The sequence below is a fragment of the Pelobates fuscus genome, chromosome 2 (assembly GCF_036172605.1).
Source record: "Pelobates fuscus isolate aPelFus1 chromosome 2, aPelFus1.pri, whole genome shotgun sequence".
In the NCBI taxonomy this organism is placed as follows: Eukaryota; Metazoa; Chordata; class Amphibia; order Anura; family Pelobatidae; genus Pelobates; species Pelobates fuscus.
This window is the reverse complement of record NC_086318.1, coordinates 34,644,676-34,671,354: the sequence shown is the minus strand read 5'-3', so window position 1 is coordinate 34,671,354 and position 26,679 is coordinate 34,644,676. Positions and strand designations below refer to the sequence as shown.

Sequence of the window (26,679 nt, the reverse complement as noted above, 5' to 3'; positions counted from 1 at the left end):
GCAGACTGTCCCTGTGTTATTCCCCTCAGTTGTTATTCTTTGTGTTCCTATTATATTGTTACTATTAATTTAGCATGCAGAACCGTTGTCTAATGCCTGACCTACCTTAAGATATATTCCTCTTCACAATATTGCCTGGCTATCACATCTGGGATAGTATAATCTGTGACTTTTACCTGCTTAGATTTCCTCTCCTGAAAGTATACAACATTTCACAATGATGTCCAATCAAATAGTTAGTTTATCTAGCTTGTTTTATCCAGCTCTATGGTTTCTACTCACTGCCTAGCATAAGCATGTCACTTTTATTGACAAAATGTGAATTCCTTCCCCATGTTACGATATTATGTGCTTAGCCTGTCTTCTCTAACGCTTTAAAATGTGCTATTTTTCTATGCCTTGATAATGTTCATTGTTTGTTGCTCGCACCCGCTGTCGTGGCCGGTGTGGGGAGACTGCCTGCAGCCCAGGGAGCCTCCCCGCTGCTAATTAGGACCCTGCGGCCACGTGATCGCTCAACAGCAGTCACATGGACACAATAGCTGTCCATGTTTCTGCCTGCAGGGGGACTGTCTGTCCTGACAGGCAGTCTTCCTGCAAGTGTAAAATAAAAAATAAAAATAAAATTATAATTATATGTGTGTGTGTGTGTATGTATATGTATATATATATATATATATATATATATATATATATATATAGACATATATTATTCTATATAATATATGTCTATATATCTTATATATATATGTCAAACTATTTTTTTTATATTAAGACACACATATATTAATATAAAAATACACTTATAATTAAATTACACCTGTATGTATGTATATATATATATATATATATATATATATATATATATATATATATATATATAAAATTTACTATATATATTATGTGTATATATTTATATATCATTATAAAATAAAAATAAGAAGTAAATTTAAAATACATTTAAAAAATGTAAAAATAATTTTAAAAAACATTAAAAAAAATTATATATATATGAAATGTTATTCTTACTGTATTTTGATATTACTATATATATATATATATATATATATAAAAGATAGATGGCTTGGCACTCTCCTTACTTGTAATCCGGTAAATCTGCCTGGGTGCAAGCGGTAATGCGTTCAATATATAAAGAAAGAAGAATCCAGGATGCACTCTCAGGACTTGTGAAAATCAGTGTTCCGTTTTATTTTAAATCATATGCAAACAGATGAACCAACGTTTCGACCTCTGCAGGTCTTTTTCAAGGTTACTGTGTCTAAGTAAATAGTGCGTTTATATAAGTAAAAGATAAGTGCACTTACCAATAGTTAGCGTTGTGTCTCCCTCCACCGAAACCCGGAAGTGAGTTAGGACCGCCTCCCTGACGTCATTACGTCATGATGTCTGGCGGATTACAAGGTGATTATCATGGCAACGGATTATACAATCTTACAGTGCCGGTTAAAGTAATAAAATAAGGTATTAAGAGCAACAAGTGCCAAATACACACACCACTTCCTGTGTCTAAAATGAGAGGTAATAATACTTATACATATACAGGTACATATGAGAGATGTTCCATGCAGTCAAGTCCTATAAAGACAAAAAATAAGAAAAATACATAGTATAGACTGTATGTATAAAAAGAAATATATGAAAGTGATTGAATACACTCACGGATTCCAGAGCCGTGCCAGGCTCTGTATATAGTGCCCAAGGGTGCCTTAAAAGGCTATATGGAGAAACTTGGATGATGTCCCCCAGAAGCAGGAAAAGCAGCAAGTGATGATAAAAAAAGTATTACATTTATTGTAAATAAAAGTTTAAAAATAACTGTGCAGGTCCCATATGGTGACACACAAAATCACAGTAATGCAGACGCGTTTCAACTCAGTCCGAGTTTTCATCAGTGCATAAAACATCCAGCTGCTGTTCCGTTTTAAATTCTCCGCTTATTCTGATTGCCGGTCACATGGGCGGAAGTTCGGGTGGCCGGCGTCTGACGTCACTTCCGGTATTTTCGGCGCTCGTTTTTTGGCTTCATTCTGTTTAATGCATTTGCCCAGTTGAAGCTGAAGACTCCACATTGTGAATGGGCACTTTGTGTAGTCCTTAAAGTGCATACATATAAGCAGTAGCTTGTAATGGGGAAAATGACATGATTATATATACAGATAACGGAGAATGATATAGTAGAGGGACTTAATGGCTTAATAACATATAGATACATAATGCATAATGTCAATATTAATTTGTTAATGCATTTGCCCAAATGATGCAAAGGTCTCCATATTAAGTATGGGCGTTTTTCATATCTTACAAAGTACATTCATATAAACAATGATAAGTAGAAAAAATACATTCATATAAACAATAATTAGTGGAAAGAAAATAATAACATAGTTGTTTATATAAATAGCAGCAATGAAGCAGAGTATATATATGTATTAATAAGTAACATATGGGCACATAATATGAAATGCCTTAAAGGTGTATATCACCTCCAATTTGTATGAATATAGCCCCTGTAGAATAAGATTGGTGGGATGGAAGGGCCAAAAATATAAAAATGAATATAGATATAAATGTAAAGAGAGTATCAAAAAGTATAAAAAAGACTATGTAAGAAAACTGGATTTGTAAAAAATATATATTATAAAAAAAATATATATATTATAAAAAATGAGCCAACTCAAAATCTAAATTTAGGCCATTGGGGGATAAAGTATTTAGTTCGAATATCCACCTACTTTCAATTTTGCATAGTTCTTTAAAATTATCTTCCCCCCTCCAATCTTTTTTCTTTTGGGCAATGGCAATGAAATTAACGTGTGAAGGATCACTATTATGGCATTGTGAAAAATGTGCAGAGACACTGTGTTTAGCATACCCCCTCTGTATATTACCCAAGTGTTCCAGTATGCGGGTTTTTAAAGTTCTCGTGGTCATTCCCACATACTGTAATCCACAGGGGCACCAGAGGAGGTATATCACATTGCTTGAGTGGCATGTGAGAATAGAATTAATTTTATATTCCTTTTTGGATATGTTGGAAACAAAATTAGTACGTGTATCTTTTTTAAATTTTGTTCTTTTACAGGCTGTGCACATTTTACAATCGGATCATATTTCTTTTCAACAAAAAAACTTTTTAAACGTCCTGCCTGTTCCTCATACTCCTCAATGTTACTGAGTAAAATCTATTGTTCAGAAATACTGGCATATCTTGAAAACTGATGAAGGTCTTAATGACATCATTGGTGATAAACCCAAAATCGTATATAGAGGTACAAAAAATCTCCAAACTTTATTGGTTAAAAATCATATAAAAACCCATACTGCTAATATTAATACTTTTAATCAAAAACATGGCTTCTATCCATGTAAAATGTACACAGCCTGTAAAAGAACAAAATTTAAAAAAGATACACGTACTAATTTTGTTTCCAACATATCCAAAAAGGAATATAAAATTAATTCTATTCTCACATGCCACTCAAGCAATGTGATATACCTCCTCTGGTGCCCCTGTGGATTACAGTATGTGGGAATGACCACGAGAACTTTAAAAACCCGCATACTGGAACACTTGGGTAATATACAGAGGGGGTATGCTAAACACAGTGTCTCTGCACATTTTTCACAATGCCATAATAGTGATCCTTCACACGTTAATTTCATTGCCATTGCCCAAAAGAAAAAAGATTGGAGGGGGGAAGATAATTTTAAAGAACTATGCAAAATTGAAAGTAGGTGGATATTCGAACTAAATACTTTATCCCCCAATGGCCTAAATTTAGATTTTGAGTTGGCTCATTTTTTATAATATATATATTTTTTTTATAATATATATTTTTTACAAATCCAGTTTTCTTACATAGTCTTTTTTTATACTTTTTGATACTCTCTTTACATTTATATCTATATTCATTTTTATATTTTTGGCCCTTCCATCCCACCAATCTTATTCTACAGGGGCTATATTCATACAAATTGGAGGTGATATACACCTTTTAAGGCATTTCATATTATGTGCCCATATGTTACTTATTAATACATATATATACTCTGCTTCATTGCTGCTATTTATATAAACAACTATGTTATTATTTTCTTTCCACTAATTATTGTTTATATGAATGTATTTTTTCTACTTATCATTGTTTATATGAATGTACTTTGTAAGATATGAAAAACGCCCATACTTAATATGGAGACCTTTGCATCATTTGGGCAAATGCATTAACAAATTAATATTGACATTATGCATTATGTATCTATATGTTATTAAGCCATTAAGTCCCTCTACTATATCATTCTCCGTTATCTGTATATATAATCATGTCATTTTCCCCATTACAAGCTACTGCTTATATGTATGCACTTTAAGGACTACACAAAGTGCCCATTCACAATGTGGAGTCTTCAGCTTCAACTGGGCAAATGCATTAAACAGAATGAAGCCAAAAAACGAGCGCCGAAAATACCGGAAGTGACGTCAGACGCCGGCCACCCGAACTTCCGCCCATGTGACCGGCAATCAGAATAAGCTGAGAATTTAAAACGGAACAGCAGCTGGATGTTTTATGCACTGATGAAAACTCGGACTGAGTTGAAACGCGTCTGCATTACTGTGATTTTGTGTGTCACCATATGGGACCTGCACAGTTATTTTTAAACTTTTATTTACAATAAATGTAATACTTTTTTTATCATCACTTGCTGCTTTTCCTGCTTCTGGGGGACATCATCCAAGTTTCTCCATATAGCCTTTTAAGGCACCCTTGGGCACTATATACAGAGCCTGGCACGGCTCTGGAATCCGTGAGTGTATTCAATCACTTTCATATATTTCTTTTTATACATACAGTCTATACTATGTATTTTTCGTATTTTTTGTCTTTATAGGACTTGACTGCATGGAACATCTCTCATATGTACCTGTATATGTATAAGTATTATTACCTCTCATTTTAGACACAGGGAGTGGTGTGTGTATTTGGCACTTGTTGCTCTTAATACCTTATTTTATTACTTTGACTCTAGGGTGTTGGGGAACACCTTTTTCCACTCCAGTACTGTGTTTTGATTACTGTGTAAGCGCCATCTACTTCTCTTTTTTATTCTTACAGTGCCGGTTACTGTGATAAACAGGGAATAAACGGTGATAGTAAAAGAGAACCAGCAAGATGGAAGATAGGATCAGATAATGTTAACTACATATCTATGTGAACCTAATTGGTATCTAGATGCCACTGAATGTGAAAACAAGAGAGTGGGAAAACGAGTGAAAAAACAAAGTGAATAAGTGATACACATCAATACAAGCCTGATACAGTGGCTAATAGACCCAGTCATGCACATATTGTAAAAAAATTATATAAATATATATATATATATATATATATATATATATATCAAAATACACTTATAATGAAATTATATATACATCTATGTATATATAAATAAATCAAAATATTGCAAAATATATATGCATATACAAAATTACAGAAATAATTTCATAAATATACACGTAGACTTCAAATCTATAAACATGCATATATATTTAAATACTATGTGCGTATTAATGTAATATTTTTACATAATTAAGTAATTTTATTGATTGCAATATGAGGGACCTGCCTGACAACCCAGGCTGAAAGTCCAGAGAATTTAATTTGCTAGTACTGTATTTAACCCTGTAACTTTCTACGACACCCTAAAACCTGTACATGGGGGGTACTGTTTTACTCGGGAGACTTCGCTGAACACAAATATTAGTGTTTCAAAACAGTAAAACGTATCACAGCGATGATATTGTCAGTGAAAGTGATTTTGTTTTGCATTTTTCACACTCAAATGGCACTTTCACTGAAGATATAATTGTTGTGATATGTTTTATTGTTTTGAAACACTAATATTTGTGTTCAGCAAAGTCTCCTGAGTATAACAGTACCCCCAATGTAGAGGTTTTATAGTGTTTCTGAAAGTTACAGGGTCAAATATTTTTACATAAAAAATTGCCAGGTTGGTTATGTTGCCTTTGATAGCGTATGGTAGCCCAGGAATGAGAATTACCCCCATGATGGCATACCATTTGCAAAAGACGACAAACCAAGGTATTGCAAATGGGGTATGTTCAGTCTTTTTTAGTAGCCATTTAGTCACAAACACTGGCCAAAATTAGCGTTCAATTTAATTTTTTGCAATTTTCACACAAACAAATATAAATACTAACTTTGGCCAGTGTTTGTGACTAAGTGGCTACTAAAAAAGACTGACCATACCCCATATTAAATACCCTGGGTTGTCTACTTTAAAAAATATGTACATGTGAGGTGTGATTCAGAGATTTATGACAGATAACAGTGTTACAATGTCACTATTGATACATTTTAAAAATATATATTTTGAAATGGCAATTTCCTACTTGTATTTATAGCCCTATAACCTGCAAAAAAAAAAAGCAAAAAAGCACGTAAACACTGGGTGTTTTTAAACTCAGGACAAAATTGTTAAGCTATTTAACAGATTTTTACATTAGCTGTCCTAGGTAAGTAAAAGATTTTTCAAGTAAAAGTCCAAAAACTTGATTTTTTTTTCAATTTTTCACCATATTTTGTTATTTTTTTAAAAGTAAATTATATGACATGATACAAATAATGGTATGTAAAGAAAGCCACTTTTGTCCTGAAAAAAACCAATATATAATTTGCATGCGAACCGTAAATGAGAGAGAGGAAAATTACAGCTAAACACAAACACCACAACAGTGTTAAAACAGCTCTGGTCCTTAACGTACAACATGGCCAAAACAGTCCGGTCCTGAAGGGGTTAATATTATTATTATATTTATTTATATAGCGCCATCAGATTCCGTAGCGCTGTACAATGGGTTGACTAATAGACATGTAATTGTAGCCAGACAACTGGACGTACAGAAACAGAGGTGGTGGAGAGCCCTGCTCAATGAGCTTACATGCTATAAAGTCTAGTAACAATTTTTTGACAAATATTTTTGTATGAAATGTTTAATAAATATTTGTTAATCATTAAACAATTTTTTTTGCTTAAAGCTTCCGCAGGTGCATGGTTAATAAATACAAGTAAATGTGTGCATTTATTTTGTAGCTGTGTATTCTGGACATCTGCTACCTAAAAATTGTGTATATCTTAATGGAATACAATTTTTATTGACAGAAAATGTCCAAAATGAAATAGAGAATGTAATTGGATCTTCTCGGCCTCAAACAGAACACAGAAAGGACATGCCGTATACAGATGCTGTCATTCATGAAATTCAAAGGTTTGGTAACGTTGTACCTAACAACCTTCCACATGCAACTACTTGTGATGTCACATTTAGAGGATATTTTATTCCTAAGGTAAGTGAGTAATTGGCGATATATTTGTTTATGTTGTGCTTGGCATGTACTCTATGGTTTACTGTACTAACTATAAATGTATATAAACACTTCTCACTGTCATTTTATAAATTTTCAGCTATGTATCAGGTTAAATTCACATGAATAATGTTTGATTTATTCCTAATGCCTACAAAAATGCCTTCAAGGTGGCTTTAGTTACCGATGGACTGGTAAAAATGTGTAACAAAATGCTAACAAATGCGAGTCTTGCTTAGCTTTAAAATATGCTATTTAATCCAATATAATGTGAGCATGTAAAGGTAGAACTGTTTGCCTGTTTCTATGTATGTTCCTTGTTTGTCCAAAAGAGAGAAATTGGAGAGTGATGTCATTCAAATATTTCCCAAACCACAAATTAATATAATGATGATGTTATATTTATATCTGTATTGAGGTTTTTAATCTATAATTAAATAGTTCCAGTTATGCTCACACCCTTCTTCTGCCTAGTTTAGTTTAAAGTGATACTGCAAACCCCTAAAGCATTGCTGCTTGCTGAAATACTTTGTGTGAACAGTGTGTTCTATGTTCATTTTACAAAGAGTGCAGATGTCCTGTTACTTCTCATTGAGCTGCATTGGAAAGTATGTGTTTGGACTGCAGAGAGAATCTAAAGCTTTTGCAAGCCGTTTTTATATAATCCTCCCCCCTCCCCCCATGTCAAAAAATGTATAAGAACATTTTTTTTTTCCTGAATTCATGAAGAAGGAAAGCTTTGGAACCAATAATTTAGATGGTTTATTAACTAGATGTGTTTAGAGAACACTGGGCCAGAGATGGTTTAATGAACCAGATGCCAGCAGGATAATGTTAAGAGATTGAGAAATACAAATAGGAGATTGGTGATGTCCTAAGGACGGCAATATTACAGATAATGGATGGAATCATAGATTTCAATCAAAGTGTTCTAAAAGTCCCAACAGGCTACATATACAAATTAAATGCATGCTCCCTATATCAATATATAGGATTATTTTATTTATTATATAGTTAACTGTATTGATTTAAGAAAGGAATTTCTTGACTAATATGGATAAGTTGTCAATATAGCTGAGTTGGAGATTTTTCCAACCTCTAAAATTTTGTGCTAAATTTAGCAACATCATTTTTTATTTTGCTTGACATACTCTTTAACCCCTTAAGGACCAAACTTCTGGAATAAAAGGGAATCATGACATGTCACACATGTCATGTGTCCTTAAGGGGTTAAAGAAGATGCACTACGAGTAATGATTTCTGAACATTGAAGCCTATTCTTGTCAGGGAAGTCATTAATATTGATTAGACCCTGGACAAGCATTTGTTTGGGCCCCCTGGACCATGCCGTCCTCCCTCACTCCCAACTCACTGGCGTACAATCACGGCCTTCACTCCAACCAGTGATGGAACTAATGTAGAGAGGGCCCTGGAGCAAGACTTTATTTTTTTGTTGGGGACGGCTCCCCTCTAGCACAAGAGTGGAGAAAAGATAAAATATAGATCCTCATCAGTTGTACAACTCCCACAATGCTATGCCAGCTGGGGATCTACCATTTGACCATTCTTGTAGGGGCAGCAGCTTTAGGCCCCACAGGAGTAACTGGATGTGGGACAGCTGCCCCATTTGCCACTTGTTAAAATGTATTGCCCTAGTAATTATATGCAAGCAACTACAAGCTGATACCTTGTAGTCAATACGACTGATGGATAGTCAATAAGACTTGTTAATTTCATTGCTGACTTGTACGCATATGCAAATTGATGGGCATCTCAAGAACCAATTTCCTTCTCACTTACTGGCAGAAGTTTATTTCTGTTTGAAGTATGTAGTCCTTAATCTACTTATATTGGTTTTAGAACGCTAATATTATGTTCTACATACTTGTTACCCAGCTTACTCAAACGCTAATCTTTTCTTTATTGTACTAACTGATCATTACAATATGTGCTTGAATGAATGTATGTGCACTGAACAATGCATAAAATCATAAAATAAATTAAATACCCAAGCTAGCAAAAATTGCTGAAATAGGTTGTTTTTTTGTTTCTTTTTTCAGGGAACACAGGTCATCCCACTTCTGGCATCTGTCCTGCAAGATGAAGCATATTTTCAGAGACCAGAAGAGTTTTACCCTCAGCATTTTCTTGACTCAAAAGGAAATTTTGTGAAAAATGAAGCATTTCTCCCATTTTCAGCTGGTAATACCGACTTGGCATTTTTTTCTAACATGAACATGTATATAATGGGATATATTAACAGCTGTTACAATTAATGTATGCTTACAGAGGTTAGTATAAAAAATATAATAATACAAAAATCATTTTGTGCAGTATTCAGCCAATCAAACCATACTACAAATATGGTAGGTCACATATGTAGAAACTATAATATACAATGGGGTCATACAAATTAAGAACTGAGAAAGAAAAGGGCTGCTTCACACCACAACAAAGCGACTTAAAGGATCAATAATTGCCAAATATATATATATATAAAGTGTGAGCGCTCCTAAAATTAGCATCAGTATAATCCTTATAAAATATACATTTTAATGAAAAAAAGTACAGAAAGAACACAAACTGCTCCAAAGGTATAATCAAAACCTAAAATGCAACAATGATACAATTAGTGACATAAGAGGTGGTAATGCCGTTTATACCACCACCTAAAATGTTACCAAGTAGAAAACTCTATCAGAGTGGCATAAGAAATAACTTTGCACAGAATGTAGTGACACAGTGTATTATCCTAACTGCAGGTCAAAGAAAACTTGGTCAAGAGTAAAAGTAAGGATAAAAAGGGGGTATGTCAACAACACTATGCACTCTGTAATGTGCAAAAAAAATAAATATATATATATATATAATAATAATTTTTGATCCTTTAGGTCGCATATGTAGATCACAACTTAAGAGATAAGTTGGCATCTTTTTTTTTTTTTCTGCTTTGATTATTCCTCCAGAAATAAGATCCTATAAGTTAAGAACATTTCACAGACTCTCACATAAAGTACAAAAGGTCTTATTCAGTAAATAGTTAGAAAATGTGTTCCAGTTTTGCAGACTTCATTTGCAGTAACATTTACTACCACAATTGTTTAGTAAATAAATCCTTTTGCCTTTAATGTGATGTTAAAAATGCACTTGGAGCATCATAACTACTGTGGTACAAAATGGCAATAGGAACTATCCCAATGGTTTTGTCAAACATTTTAGAGTAATCTAACTGAAAACAGTGGTCTCACTGACACTCACCTTCTCTCCATTCACATGAATAATGCAGAATATACACTTCAGCATTACCAATATAAATGGCATCCAGCCAGAAAAATGTTAGACAAATGTGGGATGCATCCAATACAATCTCTGCATTATGATCACTATACTGAGTTGTAGTAGTTATTGTACTTAGATTTCTCCTTTAATAAATATTTTCAAAACTATTCTATTCATCACAAAATAGATAGTATTATGTTATTATATTTGGTACAATTTAATTACAATAACAACTCAATAAATAGCACAATTTAAAAACTAAATCCTTCACTTACCGTATCTAACTATTCTTTGTGTGTATATTCTAGGTCGAAGAAGTTGTGCTGGGGAAAACTTAGCTAAAATGGAATTGTTCCTGTTCTTTACAAGACTTATGCAAACATTTACATTCCAGCCTCCACCTGGTGTAGAGGTTGATCTCACCCCTGAATGCGGTGTCACTTTAAGCCCATCTGTGCATGAGATCTGCGCTTTGCCACGTAACTAGGGAACATTTTTGATGGTGAATGTTTGGATAACAGATTTCCAAATAATCTAAAGGATAATCAACATACAAATGTATCTGTGTGAAAGTTTAGCTCTGTTTGTCTTTTTTATTTTTTTTACTGGTGTATAAAAATATAAAATAAAAGTTTTTTTTTTTTTTTTATATTATAAAGAATTTTAGTCTACTTCAATTAAGTGTTTTAAGTAAAAAAAAAAAAATCGACTCAACTTTAAAATGTAAGATATGCCTTGTGTTTGAAATATTTACCCAATTTTTGGTTTCTGTGGATATCGCTTTTATCTCATGATATGCCACAATATTTAAGACCTTATGTAGTTCATTTTGTTCTAATCGTTCTTCTAGAAACTTGGACATCACATAGAATTATCCTGATACAAATTCATTTGAATAAAAATGTCATAGATACTGTGGTTTCATGACAGTTTAAAATATCTAGCACAATACTGTAAAATGAATACCATATCTGAGGTAGGTGCCCTATATATTAAGGAGGGCAGTCAGAGTTCTGAAATTAGTTTAGCAAGAAATAAAGATGTAGAATCGAAAGCCATTCAATATCCTCTTATGTTATACATCGTCTTAGTCTTCTCTCTGTTATACAGAAAACAGATTTGTTTCTCCAATCGACTTATCTCACTTTTGCCGTTTTCTCATCCCTCCTACCTACACACCTGGCTACAATGTTTTCTGTCCAAAAAATACAAACATTTTATTGAAGGTTTTTTTATTGATATTTTTACAATAGAAAAAATGAACGAAAATCTAAAAATATTCGAATACATAGACAATAACAAAAAAACTAACGATTAATACAAATTAAAGGAAGAAGGGGAAAAAAAAAAAACATCCATCCTTTTTCTTTTCAAATGTTTTATTGAAAGCTTTAAATAAGCCAAACAATGATAATAATATCAAACAAGAAAAGGGGGTAAGCATCAGGGCCGGTGCAAGGATTTTTGCCGCCCTAGGCAAAAGTAAAGTTTGCCGCCCCTCCCCCCCATGTGACATCACAATGCCCCACCCATATAACACCAGTGCTGCAGTGCCGCCATGTTTACATTAAAAGGCCTGCAGGAACAGGCTATAGACACCAGAACCACTACATTAAGCTGCAGTGGTTCTAGGGACTATAGTGTTTTTTTAATGTGAGGTAAATTAGAGATTAGTGCCACGAATAATATACTGGATTGCCTACTTACAACCAGATGAGGATGATGATGGGCTCTAGCTGCAGTCTGGCTCCACTGGTCTGGTGTAGAACAGGCTCGCTGGAGGCTGTTTGTAACTGTGGTCACAAAAACGGGAAGCAGCTCAATTTTTGGGGGGCTCTTTACACAGTTCAAAGTTTGGGTCCCAGGGTCCACCTTCATGTTCCACCAATGAGTTTGTTCACAGGGGTTGGAGTGTGTAGGGGATGTCCTGATATGTTTGTAAGGAATGCATTGTGTGAATCTGTGTTTGTATGTGTAAGGGCTGCAAGGTGTGTTTTTGTGTATGTACGGGATGCAGTGTGTGCGTCTGTAAGGGGTCCATTGCGTGTGTGTAAGGAATGCATTGTGTTTCTGTGTGTGTAAGGGATGCATTGCTTGTGTGTGTGTGTCTGTGTGTGTAATGCATTGTGTACTTTTCTGTGGGCAAGGGGTGCATTGTCTTTGTGTGTAAGAGTGCATTGTTTGTGATTGTGTGTGTGTGTGTGTGTGTGATGGATGGATGTCAATCTCTCCCCCCTTGTCCCTCTCTTCTCCCCCCTCCCGTGTCACTCTCTTCTCCCCCCCTCCATTGTCACTCTCTTCTCCCCTCCACCTCTCCACTGTCATTCCCCCTCCCTACCCTGCCACTCTCACCCCCTGTCAATTTATTTCTCTCCCCTCTCAATTTCTCTCTCTCCCCTCCCTTGTCACTCTCTTCTCCCCTCCACCTCCCCACTCTCATTCACCCTCCCTACCCTGTCACTCTCAACCCCTGTCAATTTCTTTCTCTCCCCATCAATTCCCCCTCTCAATTTCTTTCTCTCCCCCCTCTCCTTGTCAATTTCTTTCTCTCCCCCCCTCACTGTCAAATAATCCCCCCCTCACTGTCAATTCCTCCCCTCCACTGTCCATTCCTCTCCCCCCACTGTCAATTCCTCCCCCCCCACTGTCCATTCCTCCCCCCCACTGTCCATTCCTCTCCCCTCACTGTCCATTCCTCTCCCCTCACTGTCCATTCCTCTCCCCTCACTGTCCATTCCTCTCCCCCCACTGTCAATTCCTCCCCCCTCACTGCCCATTCCCCCCTGTCAATACCTCCCCCCCTCACTGTCCATTCCTCCCCCCCTCACTGTCCATTCCTCAACCCCGCACTGTCCATTCCTCCCCCCTCCTACTGTCCATTCCTCCCCCCCACTGTCCATTCCTCCCCCCCTCACTGTCAATTCCTCCCCCCCTACCTCTATTGTAGCGTGGCCGAGCCCTGTACGGTCCGCGGGTACAGGGAGCTTTTGTTTCCTGTACCCGGCCGGACTAACAGGAAGTGCACACTCAGTGTGCACTTCCTGTTAGTCTGGTCGGGTACAGGAGACAGATGCTCCCTGTACCCATGGACCATACAGCGCTCGGCCACGCTACAGTGAGGGAGTGACAGGAGGGAGCGCTGAGCGCTTCCCTCCTGTCAGCCCCTCTCCTCTGGCTGAGCCTGGGCGGTGCGCCCTCATGGACGCACCAGACCAGGCAAAGCTGCAGCCACCTGAGGCTCTCTGCAGAGCGCTCGGGCGGCTGCAGCATGAGGGGGCCGGCGCTCCTGGCGGCGCCCCTTCCCAAGGGGCGCCCTAGGCGGCTGCCTAGTCCGACTAACAGGTAGCGCCGGCCCTGGTACGCATACAAGTACTATTAATCATCCAATACTATTTAAAATTGAAAAATAAATAATTGTAAACTTTACCATTGGTAGTGCCTTATTGAGCAGACATAATGCAGTGCAAAGTGAATTAACAACACAAATGTGTAACAAAGTTTGGTGACCGGCTGGCGGGATATAACTATATATGATAGTTATATCCCCCCAGCCTAATATCTTCTTCCCAAATCATCCAATCGAGTTTTAAAGTGGGATTTGCATCCGATGGCAATCCTGTAGCTAGCACATAGAAACATAGAAACATAGAAACATAGAATGTGACGGCAGATAAGAACCATTCGGCCCATCTAGTCTGACAAATTTTCTAAATACTTTCATTAGTCCCTGGCCTTATCTTATAGTTAGGATAGCCTTAGGCCTATCCCACGCATGCTTAAACTCCTTTACTGTGTTAACCTCTACCACTTCAGCTGGAAGGCTATTCCATGCATCCACTACCCTCTCAGTAAAGTAATACTACCTGATATTATTTGTAAACCTTTGTCCCTCTAATTTAAGACTATGTCCTCTTGTTGTGGTAGTTTTTCTTCTTTTAAATATAGTCTCCTCCTTTACTGTGTTGATTCACTTTATGTATTTAAGGGTTTCTATCATATCCCCCCTGTCTCATCTTTCCTCCAAGCTATACATGTTAAGATCCTTTAACCTTTCCTGGTAAGTTTTATCCTGCAATCCATGAACCAGTTTAGTAGCCCTTCTCTGAACTCTCTCTATGGTATCAATATCTTTCTGAAGATACGGTCTCCAGAACTGCGTACAATACTCCAAGTGAGGTTCCTTTTCAAAAAGGATCTCTCATACCTTGCTAACTGAAGGGACAGTTGCTGATTTTCAGTGTCATTGGATAGCGGAAGTAGCAGAAATAAGCAGATGGCCCAACATTACTCTTTGACTTTTGGATATATTTTCTGGTAAATTTATAAATAAACAAAGATGTGGGGATATTTCAACTGGAAATCTTATGATGGATTTAATGAGTTTATGTATCTCTTTCCAGAATGAAGTTATCTTAGGACATGCCCATAAGATGTGATATAATGTTCCAACCTTCCCACAACCCCTCCAACATAAATTAGTGTTTGTCAATTTTAATTTAGAGTCTAAAAAGTGTAAGGTACCATCTGTATATTAGTTTGTAATGTGTTTCTATGTGTGATGTACATTGTGTAATGCCTTTCAGTTTTTAACTTCAAATTCCCTATCCAGCTCACTTTCCCACTTTAGCATGTACCGTATATACTCGAGTATAAGCCGACCCGAATATAAGCCGAGGCCCCTAATTTTACCAAAAAAAACTGGGAAAACTTATTGACTCGAGTTTAAGACTAGGGTGGGAAATGCAGCAGCAACTGGTAAATTTCTAAATAAAATTAGATCCTAAAAAAATTATATTAATTGAATATGTATTTACAGTGTGTATATAATTAATGCAGTGTGTGTATGAATGCAGTGTGTGTGTATATCAGTGCAGTGTGTGTGTATATGAGTGCAGTGTGTGTGTGAGTGCAGTGTGTGTGTGTGAGTGCAGTGTGTATGAGTGCAGTGTGTATGAATGCAGTGTGTGTATGAGTGCAGTGTGTGTGTGTGTGTGTGATGCAGTGTGTGTGTGTGTGTGTGTGTGTGTTGCAGAGCCTTGGTGAGGGGGTGGGCATTTTTATTATTTTATTTAGATTTTTTTAATTTTAATTTTATTTTGTTAAATTATTATTATTTTTTATTATTATTAATATTTTATTATTTATTAATTTTTTTCGTCCCCCCTCCCTGCTTGATACATGGCAGGGAGGGGGGCTGTCACTCCCTGGTGGTTCAGTGGTGTGCACTGTGTAGGAGGGGGGCTGGCAGAGCTCTTACTTACCTCTCCTGCAGCTCCTGTCAGCTCCCTTCTCCTCCGCGCCAGTCCGGTCAGCTCCCCTGTCAGCTCACACTAAGTCTCGCGAGAGCCGCACTATGACCCCGCGGCTCTCGCAAGACTTACACTGGGAGCTGACAGAGGTGCTGAAAGGACCGGCGCGGAGGAGAAGGGAGCTGACAGGAGCTGCAGGAGAGGTAAGCGCTCGCTGGCAGCCCCCAGTCTGTATTATGGCAATGTAAATTGCCATAATACAGACAGTGACTCGAGTATAAGCCAAGTTGGGGTTTTTCGAGTATATACGGTAATCCAATTTAGGGCCTACGTCGCCAGCAAAATAAGTATAGCATAAGGAGATCGTACGTCTCTAACCAGGATTGGAAAAATATATTTTTTTTCTATATTTGACACTGCCAATTGTTTTAAGTCCGAATCCTAACCAGAAACGGTAAAATGTTCATGCAGCAGTTTTATCATTTCATCAAAAATGAGTGTCTGAATCATCTAAAAATATTTTTTACCTTCAACTGAACAAATTACAAATTATTGTTAAATTATGTGCGTGATGGAATGTGAATTCCAGTATTCTATGTTCAGTTCAGGTAAACGATTGCAGCACCAACAAGGGGGTAGCACGAGACCAGACAGCAGAAAGATGAATCAATTAATAGAAAATGTCCCATGCCTTAATAGAAGGAAACATGTCCACCACATAAGGTCGTTTAGAAGAAGGCTGCCATAAAACATTTTTAATAGAAAAAGGAAAAATCTTGTCTGCTTCCATCTCAAGCCAATAAGGGCATCCATGATCCAAGGTAAATTTAATCACCATAGCAGTGTTAGTTGCCCAATAGTAATTAATCACAATCCATCCTTTTTCTAAATAGACATCAAATAAATTCTAAAGTACACTATATAAAGTCAAACAAGGAGTATTAAGGTATGATAAAAAAGATTACATATTTAGCTGTGAATATGTCGGCAGTAACTAGTGGATGTTGCATAAATAACAAAGATAAAATGAGCATAAGTATACCCATCCGGTAAGTATCTAACCCTACCCCTAACCCTATTCGGGTTAAGGGTAGGGTTAGGGAATTCCAAAAGTCATGAATTTCGGAAGTGCCGAACTGAACCAAATTGCTGAAGTCCCGGGTTGCCGAAGTACCGAACTGTACCAAAGGGCCCAATTTTGGAAGTGTCTAAGTACTTCGGATTTCTGAAAAGTGGCAAAACAGAAGAGGGAGGGAAAATTAAGGGAATAATCACAGGAATCTAACCCTAGTAGGGTTAGGGTTAGGAAATAAGTAGGGTTAGGGGTATGAGTAGGGTTATGGGTAAGATAAGGGAATTCCTGAATTGCCGAAGTCCCGATTTTTGGAAGTGTCAAACCAAATTTTTTGCCCATGCACATCCCTAATGCAATTCAAATGAAAAGAAATGGCCATCCAATCATTTATTGGTAATTATGCCTGGAGATCTCTCTCCCATGCTTCAATAAAATCGAATTTGGTTTTGGGCCTAGAATTTAAAAAGGAGTAAGACAATTAAATAATGTGTTTTCTATCTTGTCATTAATATACATTTAAAAAAAATAGTTAAATATATATCATGACCTATATATGGATAGTTCTCACTTATAGTACAGACTTCTTGTTTAGAAATCTGGTCCTCATATTTGGATCTAACTACCAATACTGAGTGGGTATACATGTACCTTCCATATATAGATATAGAACATAGTAATAATAATCTCTATATGAGTTGTTATATGCTATGTGTATTACATGTACATTGTAACCTGTTTGTAACAGGTATTTACTTATTTTTGGCTTACATGTACCATACAGTATCTTAACAGGTGTCACAAATGATTTGTCGATGTATTTCTAGGCACAAATTTTCGGAGCTGAATATTGCTAGCCCGATATGCCTGAACACGCCCACATGATGTTGATGGACGTTCGAATATGCATGGTTGATTCCTCATTAGTCTGTCCCCGCCCATGTTATGTCCTTGGGTGGCGATCAGACAGGACATACATCATGTTAAGCTGTGCAGACCGGGCATTTCAATACGTTAGGTGTCTCCGCCCCTACGTATACCACTGTGGCGAAACCAGCTTCGCCACTGTGAACTGGAGAGGCCTGGTTGCTAGCCTCCTGCCCGCTGACTATGGCCCCTGGACATGCTGCACTTTAAAAACTATATTTGGGCATGTAATAATGTATATTACTGCTACTGGGCCTTTAAGGGCCATCCGTGGATCTATGGGGACTTTTGGGATACTGTACCTTTAAGACTGTGGAGCGTAGTACAGTAATCCTGCCTTTAATACTTTAATGTCATGTATGTATTTTTGTATACAGTTTAACCTGGGATATGTATGCAGCATTCATCTGATTGTTCGGTAGAATCACTCCATTCATTGTATTGAGGAAACTACCGAACAACCAGACCACCCAGGACTAAGTGTGCCTCCAATTACCGTTTGCAACAATGTTGCAAACGGGTAATTGGCAATCAGTGTAATGTATTCTTTGTCCTCTGGGTGGCCGCCATTCGGGAAACAAACACGTGGCGGCGGCCATCTTAAACTACCGAACAGCGGTGTTTTGCCGTCGAGTTTCTGGAACTAAAATCGGACACTTGACTAGGCAAACACCGCTGAGACCTCCATGCTTCCAGAAATTCGGATAAAACTACCGAATGACCAGCCGTTCGGTAGAAAGAACCCCACAAACAAGGGAATTCATTCAAACCCTCTCCAGGCTCTATAACACAGGCAATTCGTCTGTTTTCATTCCCTTGTTTGTGACCGACCGCAGGGCCAAAATGCATGGAACTGTTTTCGGATACTTTACCCATGCGGTCGGTCAAATCTTTGGAACCTCATATCTCCCGAACCATTCATCCGAATGACCTGATTCTTGGATATGTTGTCCCCCTGAATAAGGGCTATCAGAGGATACCTGTTTTGGAGGTGTAGCATGTGTATTTGGGGTACATCCAGGAATTGGGGAAAAGGGTGTACGGTATAATTATGTTAAGTGCTAATCTAAGGGGAGGAAATGTGTGGGAGGTACATCCATGTGATTGGTTAAATTCATCCTCCCCCTGGGAGTGTCCTGTATGTACTTGTTTGTAATAAAAGCCAGACTGGGTGTCCCAGTCTAGAGTTCCTGCTTAACCCTCAAAATGAAGTGTCGTCTCGTTCTTGGGGGGGATTGGATTGTAAGCTGACTGCCAAGAGTGTAAGCCGATTGTATGCTTTTCTTGTTCAGCTGTTCCAGTTCGGAGTGTTATCTCGTATCCAGATCGGGAGTGTGGTGTTCTGCAGTAGCTGTGCCTGTATCCAGAAAAGGGGATTATCGCCTAAACGGATTTAACCCCTCATAATTGAAACGGTCCGTTACAATTGGTGGCAAGCGGCAGGATCGTTCCTACAACCAGAGGGACAGCTACAGACAACACTATTTCTGGATTACAAATTGAGGGCAACGCTAGTATCCGTACAGCGACCCTATCTACAAAGGAACTCAGAAAATGGAGAAGAGGCTTCAGGATGTAATGTCCAGTTACGTAGGCCTGTGGGGTGGAGTAGTCCCAGAGGAGGACATGATGAGGTACAGAGATATGGCCAGAGCCAGATTGTGGGACGAAGCCCTGGAAGAAGTACAGTATTCACAAGGGGATCGGCGCCGCAGCAGAAGGCAGCGAATTCTGGCTAGAATGGCAGAGCGGATGCCCCTCCTGAGAAAACAGACCACAGAAAAGTGGGTGACTAGACTCGAGATTCTAGTATACGCAGAACTGACGCTCGACAACGCGTACCAGGCGCTACAGTGGTACGCGGCTCAGTGTGTCCCCAGGATGGCAGAGTATGAGTTCCCAGAAGGCGGAGAATACACTGGCCCCGGTCTATTTTGGGATAATAGTGGTGACGAGGACTTTGGGGAAGATACCGACTATCGTTTTTGGGACCTGTACGGCATCCGAGAGAACATGCTGGGTCTCTTTGGCGCTATGGACCTCGAGGCAGACCTACGATATTTGGTCACCAAGGAATGGAACCTGGAGGGGAATTACCTGCGACTCATCAATGAGGCCTGGGAAGAGACAACCGGTCCTCCCGCCCAACAGCAACCAGCAGTACCCGAGGTAGCAGAGTTCCTAGACTGGTCCTGTGAGCAACCCCAGGGAGAGGAAGGTGTCGTCCTTCCTCCCCAGCGGCAGTGTGTACCCCAGGGAGATGAAGGTGTCGTCCTTCCTCCCCAGCGGCAGGCTGAGTTACAGGGGGCAGAGGTTGTTGTTCCTGCCCCCCAGCAGCAAAGTGATATGCCAAGAAGGCAGTGTGAAGTGAAGGGAGAGGAGAGCAACGTCCTCCCTCCCCAGCGGCAGTGTGTACCCCAGGGAGATGAAGGTGTCGTCCTTCCTCCCCAGCGGCAGTGTGTACCCCAGGGAGATGAAGGTGCCATCCTTTCTCCCCAGCGGCAGTTTGCCATCCAGAGAGAGGAACTTGTTACACCCTCTCTCCCACGGCAACCTAACCCACCAAGGGGAGATGTTAAGCCCCACAACTGTGCAGATGGGACCGTAGTCTCTGCACTTACAGCACAAGGGATAGGGACGGTCGGTCCTGTTCCCCAGCCTCCGTGTGATGGATCCAAAGGGGAGACAGTCGGTCTCCCCCTCCAGCAGTCAAGCTGTGCACCTAAAGGGGAGACAGCCAGTCTCCAGCATCCAGGCGCCCACCAGACTACTCCCGTGGTAGTGCTGGCAACAGGACAGAGTACCGCTGGTCTCTGCCCCCTCAGCAACCCACCAAGGCAGCCTACCCGTCTCCCACCCAGCAGTGGTGAAACCCCAGAACTTGGACAAAATCCTTCCTCACCCAGATGTAGCAACCGGTTAGTGTGGGTGGGCTGCTCTGTTATTTCTGTTTTGTGGGTGGGTTGCTGGACTAACCAGGGCACTGACCGGCAGAAAGTCAGGTACCCTGTTAGTCTAATTGGCAAAGGGGAGAAATGTGGCGAAACCAGCTTCGCCACTGTGAACTGGAGAGGCCTGGTTGCTAGCCTCCTGCCCGCTGACTATGGCCCCTGGACATGCTGCACTTTAAAAACTATATTTGGGCATGTAATAATGTATATTACTGCTACTGGGCCTTTAAGGGCCATCCGTGGATCTATGGGGACTTTTGGGATACTGTACCTTTAAGACTGTGGAGCGTAGTACAGTAATCCTGCCTTTAATACTTTAATGTCATGTATGTATTTTTGTATACAGTTTAACCTGGGATATGTATGCAGCATTCATCTGATTGTTCGGTAGAATCACTCCATTCATTGTATTGAGGAAACTACCGAACAACCAGACCACCCAGGACTAAGTGTGCCTCCAATTACCGTTTGCAACAATGTTGCAAACGGGTAATTGGCAATCAGTGTAATGTATTCTTTGTCCTCTGGGTGGCCGCCATTCGGGAAACAAACACGTGGCGGCGGCCATCTTAAACTACCGAACAGCGGTGTTTTGCCGTCGAGTTTCTGGAACTAAAATCGGACACTTGACTAGGCAAACACCGCTGAGACCTCCATACTTCCAGAAATTCGGATAAAACTACCGAATGACCAGCCGTTCGGTAGAAAGAACCCCACAAACAAGGGAATTCATTCAAACCCTCTCCAGGCTCTATAACACAGGCAATTCGTCTGTTTTCATTCCCTTGTTTGTGACCGACCGCAGGGCCAAAATGCATGGAACTGTTTTCGGATACTTTACCCATGCGGTCGGTCAAATCTTTGGAACCTCATATCTCCCGAACCATTCATCCGAATGACCTGATTCTTGGATATGTTGTCCCCCTGAATAAGGGCTATCAGAGGATACCTGTTTTGGAGGTGTAGCATGTGTATTTGGGGTACATCCAGGAATTGGGGAAAAGGGTGTACGGTATAATTATGTTAAGTGCTAATCTAAGGGGAGGAAATGTGTGGGAGGTACATCCATGTGATTGGTTAAATTCATCCTCCCCCTGGGAGTGTCCTGTATGTACTTGTTTGTAATAAAAGCCAGACTGGGTGTCCCAGTCTAGAGTTCCTGCTTAACCCTCAAAATGAAGTGTCGTCTCGTTCTTGGGGGGGATTGGATTGTAAGCTGACTGCCAAGAGTGTAAGCCGATTGTATGCTTTTCTTGTTCAGCTGTTCCAGTTCGGAGTGTTATCTCGTATCCAGATCGGGAGTGTGGTGTTCTGCAGTAGCTGTGCCTGTATCCAGAAAAGGGGATTATCGCCTAAACGGATTTAACCCCTCATAATTGAAACGGTCCGTTACAATTGGTGGCAAGCGGCAGGATCGTTCCTACAACCAGAGGGACAGCTACAGACAACACTATTTCTGGATTACAAATTGAGGGCAACGCTAGTATCCGTACAGCGACCCTATCTACAAAGGAACTCAGAAAATGGAGAAGAGGCTTCAGGATGTAATGTCCAGTTACGTAGGCCTGTGGGGTGGAGTAGTCCCAGAGGAGGACATGATGAGGTACAGAGATATGGCCAGAGCCAGATTGTGGGACGAAGCCCTGGAAGAAGTACAGTATTCACAAGGGGATCGGCGCCGCAGCAGAAGGCAGCGAATTCTGGCTAGAATGGCAGAGCGGATGCCCCTCCTGAGAAAACAGACCACAGAAAAGTGGGTGACTAGACTCGAGATTCTAGTATACGCAGAACTGACGCTCGACAACGCGTACCAGGCGCTACAGTGGTACGCGGCTCAGTGTGTCCCCAGGATGGCAGAGTATGAGTTCCCAGAAGGCGGAGAATACACTGGCCCCGGTCTATTTTGGGATAATAGTGGTGACGAGGACTTTGGGGAAGATACCGACTATCGTTTTTGGGACCTGTACGGCATCCGAGAGAACATGCTGGGTCTCTTTGGCGCTATGAACCTCGAGGCAGACCTACGATATTTGGTCACCAAGGAATGGAACCTGGAGGGGAATTACCTGCGACTCATCAATGAGGCCTGGGAAGAGACAACCGGTCCTCCCGCCCAACAGCAACCAGCAGTACCCGAGGTAGCAGAGTTCCTAGACTGGTCCTGTGAGCAACCCCAGGGAGAGGAAGGTGTCGTCCTTCCTCCCCAGCGGCAGTGTGTACCCCAGGGAGATGAAGGTGTCGTCCTTCCTCCCCAGCGGCAGGCTGAGTTACAGGGGGCAGAGGTTGTTGTTCCTGCCCCCCAGCAGCAAAGTGATATGCCAAGAAGGCAGTGTGAAGTGAAGGGAGAGGAGAGCAACGTCCTCCCTCCCCAGCGGCAGTGTGTACCCCAGGGAGATGAAGGTGTCGTCCTTCCTCCCCAGCGGCAGTGTGTACCCCAGGGAGATGAAGGTGCCATCCTTTCTCCCCAGCGGCAGTTTGCCATCCAGAGAGAGGAACTTGTTACACCCTCTCTCCCACGGCAACCTAACCCACCAAGGGGAGATGTTAAGCCCCACAACTGTGCAGATGGGACCGTAGTCTCTGCACTTACAGCACAAGGGATAGGGACGGTCGGTCCTGTTCCCCAGCCTCCGTGTGATGGATCCAAAGGGGAGACAGTCGGTCTCCCCCTCCAGCAGTCAAGCTGTGCACCTAAAGGGGAGACAGCCAGTCTCCAGCATCCAGGCGCCAACCAGACTACTCCCGTGGTAGTGCTGGCAACAGGACAGAGTACCGCTGGTCTCTGCCCCCTCAGCAACCCACCAAGGCAGCCTACCCGTCTCCCACCCAGCAGTGGTGAAACCCCAGAACTTGGACAAAATCCTTTCTCACCCAGATGTAGCAACCGGTTAGTGTGGGTGGGCTGCTCTGTTATTTCTGTTTTGTGGGTGGGTTGCTGGACTAACCAGGGCACTGACCGGCAGAAAGTCAGGTACCCTGTTAGTCTAATTGGCAAAGGGGAGAAATGTGGCGAAACCAGCTTCGCCACTGTGAACTGGAGAGGCCTGGTTGCTAGCCTCCTGCCCGCTGACTATGGCCCCTGGACATGCTGCACTTTAAAAACTATATTTGGGCATGTAATAATGTATATTACTGCTACTGGGCCTTTAAGGGCCATCCGTGGATCTATGGGGACTTTTGGGATACTGTACCTTTAAGACTGTGGAGCGTAGTACAGTAATCCTGCCTTTAATACTTTAATGTCATGTATGTATTTTTGTATACAGTTTAACCTGGGATATGTATGCAGCATTCATCTGATTGTTCGGTAGAATCACTCCATTCATTGTATTGAGGAAACTACCGAACAACCAGACCACCCAGGACTAAGTGTGCCTCCAATTACCGTTTGCAACAATGTTGCAAACGGGTAATTGGCAATCAGTGTAATGTATTCTTTGTCCTCTGGGTGGCCGCCATTCGGGAAACAAACACGTGGCGGCGGCCATCTTAAACTACCGAACAGCGGTGTTTTGCCGTCGAGTGTCTGGAACTAAAATCGGACACTTGACTAGGCAAACACCGCTGAGACCTCCATACTTCCAGAAATTCGGATAAAACTACCGAATGACCAGCCGTTCGGTAGAAAGAACCCCACAAACAAGGGAATTCATTCAAACCCTCTCCAGGCTCTATAACACAGGCAATTTGTCTGTTTTCATTCCCTTGTTTGTGACCGACCGCAGGGCCAAAATGCATGGAACTGTTTTCGGATACTTTACCCATGCGGTCGGTCAAATCTTTGGAACCTCATATCTCCCGAACCATTCATCCGAATGACCTGATTCTTGGATATGTTGTCCCCCTGAATAAGGGCTATCAGGGGATACCTGATTTTGGAGGTGTAGCATGTGTATTTGGGGTACATCCAGGAATTGGGGAAAAGGGTGTACGGTATAATTATGTTAAGTGCTAATCTAAGGGGAGGAAATGTGTGGGAGGTACATCCATGTGATTGGTTAAATTCATCCTCCCCCTGGGAGTGTCCTGTATGTACTTGTTTGTAATAAAAGCCAGACTGGGTGTCCCAGTCTAGAGTTCCTGCTTAACCCTCAAAATGAAGTGTCGTCTCGTTCTTGGGGGGGATTGGATTGTAAGCTGACTGCCAAGAGTGTAAGCCGATTGTATGCTTTTCTTGTTCAGCTGTTCCAGTTCGGAGTGTTATCTCGTATCCAGATCGGGAGTGTGGTGTTCTGCAGTAGCTGTGCCTGTATCCAGAAAAGGGGATTATCGCCTAAACGGATTTAACCCCTCATAATTGAAACGGTCCGTTACAACCACGTGGTCCGATACGAAACACGGAAGTGCCTGACATATGTGGAACACTCCCCCAGATCCCATTGGATGTAGGTACGTGGGATTTACTGGCACATAAAGTATTTAAGAGATCTCATTATCAGTTGTAAGTTGGCCCCTGACGAAGGTGCATCTCCTAAAGCACCGAAACGCGCGTTGGGCGTTCTCCTTATACCACATGAGCACTGGGCACTCAATGGTCACTCTAGCACCATGATTTTCACTTAATAATATGTATTTTTCGTTCTCTATACTTTATTAATTTTTCTCTTTATTCCTATGCCTGTCTAGTTAGTTTACCAGGGAGAGAGGCTTTATAATTTAAACAGTCAGCCTGCTTTAGACTGACTTTCTCATTTCTATACTACTCTTTCTCCCCCTGTGCCTCCTTTTGAGGAGCAATATCCTGTTTGATATTTATAACACCTAGAAGCTGCTTGATGTGAGATGCACCTATTTCAAGATGCACTCATAATTTTTCAGACGTAGCTTTCCTTTACTGTCTGTATATTTATATATACAGCATACACTTCTAAAGGAATATATACACAGGATCTTTTTGAGACACTGTATAGAAGGTATTTAGTATTGGGGTATATTTACTAATAATTGATCCACTCCGATTTAGTATATATATTTTTTTCAATAAAGCTGTTATATAGGATTGGAATATATTTCTTAGACTATATCCCTAATACATATATCCCTGCAGATGGCATAGGAGTATATGTACTTACTGTATATAAATCTTTTCATTTTTTATATTTTTCTATAGTCTCCATTACCTTTTATATGTGGTAGCCAGTTTACTCTCCATACTACATTGCTATATATTTCCAGGCGATGCAGCCGGTCTATGGAATGTTTTACATCTGTAGACCTGCTGCATCTTTTTTTTTTTTTCTTTTTTGTATGTTGTCTTTTTCCAATTTGGGGTTAATCCCCTCTTGAGACCCCTGGAGTCTCTCTGCGGTACATAAGACACTGGGGTGTACTTGTTGCTTTCCCATATTTCCTTTGGGATAGAGTATACGGGTGCACACCCAGAGTCTTATCTTTTTCTTGTTTTTTTCGCTATAAGTAAGGTTTCAATACCATTGTACCACTGTTGTGCATCATGGCAAAGAGAGATGCTTGGTGTAGAGACACAGACCAAGTATTTTCAGAACAGGAACAGACTAACATTCCTAATAAAGATGACATTGTTTCATCATTTAATCGCCTTACTAATCTGTTTCAACAACAGATTAAAACAGGATGGGAAATTGCATCATTGGATAATTACCTAAATAAATAACTAATTCCAAGGGGTCTAAGGGTACAAAATATTCCAGCATCACACATAGAGGAGGAAGAATTCACCAAAGAGTGGGAGGAAGCGGCAGGAATTTGCTCTAAGAGGTTCATGGAAATTCTGTGTAAATTCGAAACAAAAAGACTAGAAAGAGTTAACAAGGAAG

The 26,679-nt window shown here is 40.3% G+C and overlaps 2 protein-coding genes across 2 annotated transcripts in view; both read left to right on the top strand.

Moving 5' to 3' along the window:
- The window catches only part of LOC134586518 (cytochrome P450 2K1-like), a 71,186-nt gene extending 59,928 nt beyond the window's left edge, over nt 1–11,258 (top strand). The window contains exons 8-10 of the mRNA XM_063442077.1: nt 7,204–7,388; nt 9,467–9,608; nt 10,994–11,258. Of these exons, the coding sequence (XP_063298147.1) occupies nt 7,204–7,388; nt 9,467–9,608; nt 10,994–11,172 (506 nt within the window). The 3' untranslated portion in view covers nt 11,173–11,258. The remainder of the gene's footprint in view (nt 1–7,203; nt 7,389–9,466; nt 9,609–10,993) is intronic.
- The window catches only part of LOC134586516 (cytochrome P450 2K1-like), a 426,562-nt gene that overhangs the window by 231,508 nt on the left and 168,375 nt on the right, over nt 1–26,679 (top strand). The window lies entirely within an intron of this gene.